At 32.5% G+C, this 11,156-nt stretch overlaps 1 protein-coding gene across 1 annotated transcript; it reads left to right on the top strand.

Moving 5' to 3' along the window:
* Positions 1–1,231: 1,231 nt before the first annotated feature.
* On the top strand, positions 1,232–10,685 carry LOC141668260 (peptidyl-prolyl cis-trans isomerase CYP57). Its single transcript, XM_074475054.1, has 10 exons — positions 1,232–1,589; positions 2,263–2,441; positions 2,514–2,615; positions 3,631–3,737; positions 3,838–3,979; positions 4,964–5,186; positions 6,973–7,018; positions 8,759–8,948; positions 9,783–9,923; positions 10,178–10,685. The coding sequence occupies exons 1-10, from the start codon at positions 1,370–1,372 to the stop codon at positions 10,316–10,318; spliced, it is 1,491 nt and encodes a 496-aa protein (XP_074331155.1). The 5' UTR covers positions 1,232–1,369; the 3' UTR covers positions 10,319–10,685.
* Positions 10,686–11,156: the final 471 nt, after the last annotated feature.

Raw genomic sequence — 11,156 nt, 5'->3', positions numbered from 1 at the left:
GCAACCAGTGTTACAGATTTCGGAAATCGGAATTATTCAGTTGAGGTACCGATTTGCGATTTATCGGACGATTTTTTAAAAATCGAATAATTTATCGGCGATTTATCGGAAATCGGTCAAATCGGACAAATATTTTTGACCGATTTTTGAGCAATTTATCGGCGATTTTTGAAAAATCGGCCGATTTTTATAACAGAGTCTGCAACTAAAATTTTGCATACAAATATTGCAAAATTTATTATTTTGTGAATTATGTTCTACAAAGATCATTAGTTTATTCAAAATCTTAAATATCATGCATGTACCGCATGTAGAAAATTACAAATATTTTATTTTACGATACATGTTACTTTGCAGAATATTTGTTCAAATTGTAGAATATCCACATTATATTTATTAAAATTAAATAATCTTCAACAATTTTAATGAATTAGTAATATTCGTAAAACATACTTTACAAAATAATACTCTCTGCGTCCCTTTGAATTGTTAACATTTGAAATGAATTGTTCGACACGCATTTTAACGCTCTTGTCTAGTATAGTTGTATAGTTTATTTTAAATTTTTTTTTCTCAATAATAGTTTAAACATTTAATATTTATTCAGAAGAAAAAAAATTGAAAAATAATTTATATAACTATACTAGATAGAAGTCTTAAAATGCGTGTCGAACACTTCATTTCAAATGTTAACAATTCAAAGGGACGAAGGGAGTATATTTCATAGTGTTTTGATTGCAAAACATAGGTGACTTCGTGGTCTCCAACAAAAACGTGATCTTCATAGAACTCGACACATGAAAAATATTCATGTTTAAAGCAGTATTGTAAAAATCGGAAGTCGAGTAAGATTGGTCGAGTTACCAGTTTAGGATTAACTAAAAATTGGGGATTAATCGGAGTAAAAATCGGATGCATTATAATATTAAATTATATTTAATATATTATTATGATTATAGTAGTATTTATTAACAAATATATATTTATTATATCATAATTTCTATAATTATTCATATTTAAATTAATATAGTATTTTAATTTTAATAAATAATTATATATACTCCAATAATGAAAACTTGGTAAGGATTAATCAGATTTTAAAAATCGAATCAATTAAATATTTTATAGAAAATTAATCGAAAATTAATTAATTCAGACGGAGATTTTTAGAACAATAGTTTAAAAATAAAAACGAACGTGCATTCCAACAATAAAAAATGACAGTGAAAATTAAATAGCTTAACACATTCGTGACGCTCCGAGGCTTGTAACATCTTCTCAGAGACCGACAATAACGCAAACACTTGATCGACAAAAACGCAAACACTTGATCCACAATCTCAAAACCTCAAAATTCAGTTCCAAATAAATGTCATCTATCTACGTATCGGAGCCTCCGACCAAAGGCAAGGTTTCACTGAAGACAACCTACGGTCCATTGGACATAGAGCTATGGCCTAAAGAGGCTCCTAAAGCTGTGCGTAACTTCGTTCAGCTGTGTCTCGAAGGTTACTATGATGACACAATTTTTCATCGTATTATTAAGTCTTTTATGGTTCAGGGCGGTGATCCTACTGGCACCGGAAAAGGTAATTTTGTATGTATATTATGTATGCTTGAATTGATGTTTAGTTTTATAATTTCGGGCTGGACTTATCGAATACGGTTTAATTTGAGTTAGGGTTTGAGTTTCGTTAGGCTATAGTTTGTTTAAATTGGTGTGTTTTAGGGAAGAACGGGAAATTACGATGCTTAGCTATTAAATGAGTTATAATTAAAAGATTCTTTCATTTTAATCAAGTAGGGCGTTAGGGATCAGCGAAAATAGGGAAATGTTTAAGTACAGGATGCCCTAGGATGCAGGGTAAAACTACGAGGGATGTACATTTATATAATCTAAGTAGGATATGCTGGCTGACAATGATTCTATGAATGGTTATATTTCTCGAGTTCGGTGATTCTTTGTAGGTCAATGTACACCTTGCATCTTTGTAGAGAACTGCCAATTATGTTATCCGATTACGGATATCTGTTTATCAACTTTTACACATTTAAACCTGATGGTATATCTCTTGTTCTCTATGCCTTTTATCCAAATATTCTTTATATATGCATTTGTTTGCAATGTTTGCTAAGTTTTTGTGTGTGATAATTAATATGTTTTCACTTCTATGACATAGACTGGTATGCAGTAGAATAGATTAGTATTTCAAACAAATGCTTGTACATGTCTCATGATGCCATTGATTTTGATATTCACAGGGGGTGAAAGTATATACGGAGGTACATTTTCTGACGAGTACCATTCCCGCCTTAGGTTCAATCACAGGGGCTTGGTTGCATGTGCAAATGCTGGATCACCAAATTCAAATGGGAGTCAGTTCTTTATAACTTTGGATCGTTGTGATTGGCTTGATCGTAAACATACCATTTTTGGAAAGGTATGGCCAAGAAGATTTTTTTTTTCAATATAGTTTTAACTTCAGATTTTTTTAGACTTGGTTTTTTTACAGGTAACTGGAGATTCATTATACAATCTCTTAAACTTTTCTGAGGTTGAAACTGATAAGGATGATCGACCAGTAGAATCTCCACCTAAATTGATTTCTGTTGAGGTATGTTAATTTGCAACTTAGTATCGTTGTTACTTATATTGTTGCCTGTCTTATTTAGAGATTTATGTTCCCTAACGCACACACACAGCCAGATACACAGACATGTCAATAAAAAAAATCTTAATAATGTGTACTTCCCGTTTATTCTTGAAGCATATGTTGATCCAAAATTACTTCCTCCATTCCATTTTAAATATTCTTATATTCTTTGTAAGAGCTTTGCAAATTATTTATTTTCATTCTACTATGGTATAATATATGCCAAAACCTTCCCAGCTACACCCTCAAAATAGTCATTTTTTCTCTTTATTTTCCTTACTTGGATCTTGGGTGACGGAATAAGGCGGCCAGAAGCGATGAATCTCTTCTAGGATTCCTTATCACGCCACACGTGGAGATCTTTCCATTGGTAGATAAGGGGGCTCCCCCCTTGAACAGACTCTTAAAGGTTTCAATTATTTTCCCTAGAATCATCATATCCTCTGAGACTTCTCCATGTACTGGATTCTCTTATATTGTGTACAAAAGGAGAGAGAAACATACATGAATTTGAATCTTTTGAAGGAATGATAAAAGCTTAGGAGTGAAGAACAATATAAACCAGAACCAAACTTTATAAATGTGGATTGGTTATATTGAATATAGCAACCTTGAAGAGAATTTAGATTCTACAAAAGGGCAACTTGGAGAAAATGTTATGCCTTTATGAAGTACAATTAGGAATTTATATAGGGAGGTGGATGATTACAAAAGAAAATGTTCTGGCATAGATGTACTGTTGAAAGAAAATTGCGCAGCTTCTATATGCTCCAATGTGTAGAACTTAATGCGTCAAATATATATATAGTCAATAAATATTAAATATGATGATAATTTAAAATCACATGAAGTAATCCTAAAGTCTGTTAGACTGGATATAGCCTTCAGCCTTCCTGATCAAACACAATGATCAGATCAAGAAAGCATATACTGTAGTAATACTTTTGAAAGAGACTATAAATGCATTGCGCTGCAGGTCATATGGAATCCTTTTGATGATATTGTTCCAAGGACAGCCCCTGCTAAAGTTTTTATCTCCTCAAATGATAGTGGCAATAAAGATACAAAAAGGAAAGCGTCAAAGTAAGTTGCATCTGTGCATCTTTTGGTTTACAAACATACAACAATTGTTATATCATTCTTGTTTCTCTATTGTATATAAATTACAGTTATTTTTATACAGAAAGTTGAACTTGCTTTCATTTGGAGAAGAAGCAGAAGAAGAGGAAAAAGAATTGGCAGCTGTGAAGATAAAAATTAGAAGTAGTCATGATGTATTAGATGATCCTCGTTTGCTGAAAGAAGACGGTTCAACTAGCAAACCGGTACTGGTCGATCTTCAATAATGACACTGTATTATTAAACCAAACTGCGGGATATGCCGAGTAATTATGCTATTTCAAGAGGTGGCTATTGTTTTTATAAAATGATATTAAATCTAAGCTGGTTGCAGTTACATTCTTACCTTGATTTTATACTTTTTGGTTTGGGAACGGCTGTCGAACCTTAAACCTTTAAGTAGAAATGTAGGTAAAAAGGTTTGAATATAGTTTGGTGCGTATAAATAGTTATTAGAGTGTAAAATAGGACTGGGTAGAAGTTGAGCTATGTTACTCGGACTCGGTTAGAAGTGTCCGACATGGATACATGTCCATGTATTGGACTCGGATTTTTTTTGAAAAATATACATGTTTTTGGCCTAAAATAAGTGTCCAAGTCTGAGTGTCCATGTTCAAGTGTCAAGTGTCCGACACGGGTACTCGAAGCTAAAATGAAGAGTCCGGGTAACATAGAAGTTGAGTATAGCTGGCTTTCTTATGAGAAGAAAGAGTTAGTCATATGTAAGTAATATTTTTTTTGTAATGGTCTTTAATAATACAAACAGTAGATGTGCTTTGCTGCACTTTCTTTCCCCCTTGTGGCCTTCTTTTTTTCCTTTCTTGTTTTGTTGGACAAACTCCTATAAATCTAATTTAGAAAGACGGGAGGAAAAGTATCTTGATATCACATGTTTTTTATATATTTGTAGTGCTAACGTTAAACTTAGTTGTACATGCCAAGGATATAGAAATGCTCATTTCATTGCATATGTATGTAGGTGCTGTTCCTTCATAATGCTGATACATTTCTAGTTTTAAAAGCTTCATACTTCTCATACAGTGTAACATGAGACTTATGTAGAAACCTTTTGATGAGTACATATTATATCCCATACCTAACCTACTACTTATAAAATATAACTTTTTTCATTCTTGCATCATTTAAGAGTAATGTATAGCAAACAATCTGACTTAATTTGTTTAATGTAGAGTGAATCAGAAGCCAAAGCTATAAAAGATATGCAGTTAAGTGTGAGAGAAGCTCTAAGTTCGAAAAATGATGAATCGTGGAAAGAGGCACACAGTAAATTTTCCGAGACCCTTGCTGACAGTGATGACGATGAGGCCAACTTTGATAACAGGATGCGATTACAAATACTTAAGAAAAGAAAGGAGCTTGGAGATCATTCGGCTAAGCAAAAGTCACACAATGGTAACATAATGCACTATTTTTTTTATAGATTACCACTACCAAGTATCAGAGCATTTTTAATAGATTATGTAATTAATTCACTTGTACTTCAAGAATTAAAATTAATTAATTATCTCTTGGTCCACATGTCTATATTTCAGAACTTGAAACAACTTTGTTGACGTGTATAGTTTCTCGCATTTAGAACAGAAGAAGCCCCTTTGCCTTCTATAAAGAGTTGTTTGAAGTTATTTATTGTTGTGCGCACAGGCCATGGTTGATGAAATGCTTCCCTTCCTATCTTAATTCTTAATTCTTAAGTAAGAGCTATAATTAGTTAAAACTTTAAACTAACCATCAAACTCGGATGATGAATACTTACCTTCTCACGTCATTAAAACAAATGAATATGTATGTCATATTTGTAAATTAACATTAATATTGTTTGACATTGTTGAATTTAATATACTATGATTTAATTAAAGCCCTTCTAACACATTTTGAGGTTTTGGAAGAGTTTTCTTAGAGAGCTGATAGAAGAGAGTTCAATTATGTGAGATCTAAAAGTTGGAACCCTCTTACCACGGATATTACTGCATTTAAATAAATTGGTCTTTAAATTGATTGTTGCCCCAAAGACAAATTTCTAAGTGTTCCACACTTAGCCCAAAATGGACTTTCAAGTGAGCACTCGAAAAGTGTTTACTATAATATTAATGATCCAATCAAGTCCTCGTCACACCTTGTTGGAGATTTTTATGATAGCGGGTACCTTAATAAAAATTTACTACTTGGCCTAACAAGATTATAACTATGCTTATAAATTTGATACATTTTTCCCCGTTTTTCTTTCACTTCGATACTTTGGCCATCATTGAGCTCATATATTAAATATTTAGGTTTCTAAGATATTCAATGAAGGTAGAAGGTATATGTTTGTATAACATATGCATATTATATATACTTTTGCACAAAAATGTTTGTTTGCAAATAGTATATAGAAGAAACATGTATTGTTGTCATTTTTTCTTGAAGTCTTGTTTCCCAAAGCAATTTGTTCAACTTAAAAAAAATGAACACGGACAATCAAAAACTTGATGAAACATATGGTTGAAAAATGTAATGCTTAAGAGAGAATTATTTCAATACAGTAAAACCTCAGTAAAATATTATAGAATATCGTTAGGATGGAGAATTTTATTAATTTAGAGAGGTATTAGTTAATCGGTAAATTAATAATAATTAACTTATAGACAGTTTTCGACATTAAACAAAACTACAAAAGTAAATTTTAATTGTATAAATTTAAATAAAATGAAGTGTGCTAATTTATGTATTATACTCTATTCAATGTATATTAGTTACAAATTCATACACCGGCAAATTCTTGAAAATTATACTTAAGACATGTGGAAGACAATATAACATGTTTTGAATATTGTTACACATAAGGAAGCACTTAATGCATAAAAACACTATCAAAATTATGATGCAGCTTATTACTATCATAAATTTTTTATCGAATTGATCAGTTTTTGAACTGGCCCAAGTCGGGAACTAAGAAAAATATCATTTTAGAGAAGTTATTAATTTAAAGAGTATTAATTTATAAATGTTTTACTATAGAGATCAGTCGCTTTGTGAGTTCTACCCTTTTGCAATAGTTGAAGAAATTGGTTATATTGCAGCCTTAGCCTATCTTTAATTTGATTTTCTGCAGTTTGCATATCCCTCTACAGTAAAAAAAGAATTGTGGTTAGATTGCAGCCTATCTTTAATTTAATTTCCTGTCATTTTCTTTCTTCAGAGAGTTCAAGTCCAAGAAACCATGAACGCTCCTATTCTCCACCAAGGTAATAATCTGAATTTATTCTTATGTTTCATATTGCAAGGGCTGAGTTCTATGGAGTCCACCATTTTGTCGGAGTCCTCGGAGTCCATTTACATTCTGCAAATAAAATATCTTGTAAAACGTGTTATTTTGCAAAACATGTCACACAAATAGCATAACTTTAACAAAATCATGCAAATCTCATATATTTACAGTACAATATATATTTTCTGCAATATGTTCTGCAACATGAACATTTATGTTCTGCAAACTAAATATGTTTTGTAGAATAATATATTTTTGTAATGTTCTGCTTGTAAAATGTATGCAATCTACAAGATTTTTAATAGAATAGTGATGTTTGTCGAAAAATAATATATTTTGCAATATTTTAAGCTATATTTTACTTGCAGAACATATATGGACTCCGAGGGACTCCAATTAAAACTGGACTCCATAGAACTTAAGCATATTTTGGGTTATTTTCTATATGTTTATATTTTTACATTAAATACACGTTTACTATTTAAGTGTGGAATCCACCAAGGTAATAATCTGAATTTATTCTTATGTTTCATATTGCAAAGCATATTTTGGGTTATTTTCTATATGTTTATATTTTTACATTAAATACACGTTTACTATTTAAGTGTGGAACAACGATTCTTTATCAAACACGCACACGAACTTGTCTGCAAACATACACATTTTCAAATGAGAATCATGTACCCGAGGATAACCTCAGGGTACTAAGGGTACTACCTGAGGTTATAACATTTTCTCATATAAATACAGGAGGGTAAATTTGTAATTTTTAGGATAAGTTACTAGCATTTACAAAAATGCCATTAAATTTGTATGGGAGAAGTTTATAACCTCAGGGGAGTTACCTGAGGTCATCCTCAGGCCCATTTTTCTCTTTCCAAATAATGTATATTTTTGGTCCCATCAGCTCTTACTTGACCACTTTTTTGCTAAGATTCTGTATATATGACAAGATAGAGAACAAGATTGTGAAGTGAGAAAGCTGACTAGAAATTGTTGGTCAGCGCCATCGATTGTAAATAGAAGTTTGATAAACTGTCAAAAACATTTGAATTGAAGTAGTTACCCATCTGACACTTTTTCCAAATTTAAGAACAGATTTTATAAATTATATATAAAAATCCACTCCAAATTATAAATTAGAAAATGTTTTGGGCTGAAGGTATAGACTAGTACGATGAAGCTGTTATTAGTTCAGGAGGGATTAATTTCTGTAAAGTACCTGTGTGTACACCTACACTTCAAATTGCCAGCTGTGTTCCATTTTCTCGTAATCTGTGATATAAATGGTTGTATTCTATATTAGCTTCTTAACTTAAGCATCATGTATAGCACAAAATTTTATTTGTATCTACCAAGAATCGGAACAAATAGGAAGATATCATTGCTTCCTAAATGTAAACAAGATGCGATGAATTATAAAATACGCTGACTAGTTTATGGGAATACTATGCATTACTTTTTTGTATAGGATTACAGGTTCATAATTATTCCCGCTCTTTTTCTTTGCTAAATTATAACTATTCCTGCTTGTTTATAGGAAATATGCCTTCTTTAGTAGATCTGCATGACTCTCCTTTTGTTAGCTTGTTGCACCCAATATGTTCTCTCATTCTAATCTCTAGTCCTAAATATTTGCAAATTGTGCAAGAATAAAGCTGCAAGAGAATTCACATGCTGCAAGTTACAACTAATAGTTTGCTATCCTGCGTATCAGGTCAAATGCCAAAAAATCTAATGATCAACCAAAAGTGGAGAAGTTGGCTTTGAAGAAGGGAATAGGATCAGAAGCCAGGGCTGAGCGTTTGGCCAATGCGGATGTGGACTTGCAACTGCTGGGAGAAGCTGAACGAGAAAGGCAGTTACAAAAGCAGAAGAAGCGCCGACGTCATGGGCACGAAGAGGATGTATGTTGCAAATTTGTGATCTTATTTTCCATTGTCAATTATCACTAGTCAACTTTTATATGTTATTCTATTGTTACAAACCCTTGTTTTTACTTGAGCGTTCTTTACGATGATTGCCCATCCACGAATTACGAACTTAATACGTAGTGGCAGTGTGCCTAAGATTGTTAAATTCATTATCAACGCTTTTCTTTGCCACTAGGCAATGAAGTTGCATATAACATGGTTCAAAAATTAATGTGAGTTCAAAGAATATATTGTTTACATATGATATTTTTAAATGATTGGTATTTAATTTGCATATCACTCTTTAGATTATTAAATTATGTCGGGAAATACATGACAATAGAAAGGCCGAATTAAGTGCATAATGTTTCTGCATGAGCAAGGTTCGGAAATGTTATGATGTACTCAACCTTACCCTTATTTCTTATTACGAGGCTGTTTCTAAGGTTTAAACCCGTGACCTAGCTGACAGAGTGACAGCATGTCGACTCTTGACAGTCAGGCCAAAAGCGAACTCCAGGATACATGATGTTGTGCACATTACATTCAAAGTGTGGTTTGGTTCCCCCACATGATATTAGCTACAAAGAAATTTGTATATTGGCCTGCATGTCATTTTTTCATAGGATCGTCGAATGACAAATGAAGAATGCAGTGATATAGAAAATATGACCTATATATAGAGTGGAAAGAGGAAGTCTCCAGTTATGTAAAGTTATAGCTTTTCTCTGCTATCGACTTTGCCACTTTAATTTCTTGTTTCTCAGTATTATTTAGTTGTACATTTGCATCTTTGGTTTTCTTCCAAACTAAGAATATTTTTGACAGGTGCTGGCAAAGCTTGAGAAGTTCAAAGCCACCATGTCCTCCAAATCTGTTGGAGCTGATGCTGAATCTGGAGGGCATAAGGATGAGGACTTGTCTGACTGGACAAAAGTTAAGCTGAAGTTTGAACCTCCATCGGGGAAGGTATTTTTTTATTCTCTTTTTCTCTTCCCCCAGTCCCCCACTATCACTTTTAGATGTCTAAGACTAAAAGGCTTAATTTGTCAATTGTCACATCTCAAGTGACATTGTGATAGCATATGAAAAGAAGGGTTAATAACTCATAAAGTAATTAATACCGTAGTATGCAACAGTAGCATCAAGTTATGTACAAGACTTTATTGGACTTAACTGGACTTGACATAATACATAGATTCTAATTGCCGCTACTACAACAGGATAATATGACTCGCAGCGAGAATGTGAATGACTACGTAGTTCATGATCCTCTTCTCGAGAAGGGAAAAGAGAAGTTCAACAAAATGCAAGCAAAGCAAAAGCGACGAGAACGAGAATGGGCTGGCAAGTCCCTTACATAATAAAGTTCATTCCTGTAGAACCTTATCTCAACTAATGGTTCAGAGTGTCCTATCTACTGATCTGTTATTCAGTGTTGTCTTGAACTACATTGTTGGACAATTATCTGTTGGCCAGTTTGGAAAATTTTATTGAAAGGATCAGAAGCCATACAAGCATCACCATGACCATATTTCTGGCACCCTCCTGTCCTCCTGTATGTTCTAACTGCATCGATACCCAATTAGTGATCTTGGTACCGGTGTGTGATTTTGTTCAATAGAATCTTAATACATTACAACCCAATTAGTGTACTTGTAAAATATTAGCACAAAGCTGTGATTACAGCAGATATCAATGGTTGCAATCAAAATTTTAGCTTCTTATAGCAGCCCATATCGTTATTAGCAACTAATGAAGTGACAATAACATGTTAACGTTATTAAAAAGAAAAATTTGATTTAGCAAAAAAAAAATAAAAAAAATTGAACATCTTAATTCAGTATGCGAGTATTATTATGTTGATTTGTAATGTGAAGTAAATATTAGTGCTTGATATTTCGATAAATAAAACTTTAATAAAATATTGTAAAAAATAGAAGAACAGATTACATATATTGTAAATCTGTACTGTTACAAATATTCGGAGCAAGGGGTCCGTTTTTTGCTCATTGATCGAAATAACAGCATATTCCGGGATGCCAATGCAGTTGTAATACGAGAATTAGAGTTCTGAACTGGTTTTGGCGATTAGTGCTATTGATAATTAGTATAGTATTTTGGTATTGATAATTAGTATAGTATTTTTGCATGCTCTTGAGCGAAATTCAAATATAAAATCTCTTTTCTCCCTCCCGTTTG

The sequence above is a fragment of the Apium graveolens genome, chromosome 6 (assembly GCF_009905375.1).
Source record: "Apium graveolens cultivar Ventura chromosome 6, ASM990537v1, whole genome shotgun sequence".
NCBI classification, from domain to species: domain Eukaryota; kingdom Viridiplantae; phylum Streptophyta; class Magnoliopsida; order Apiales; family Apiaceae; genus Apium; species Apium graveolens.
The sequence above is the reverse complement of the archived record's forward strand: the minus strand, read 5'-3'. Positions and strand labels throughout refer to the sequence as shown.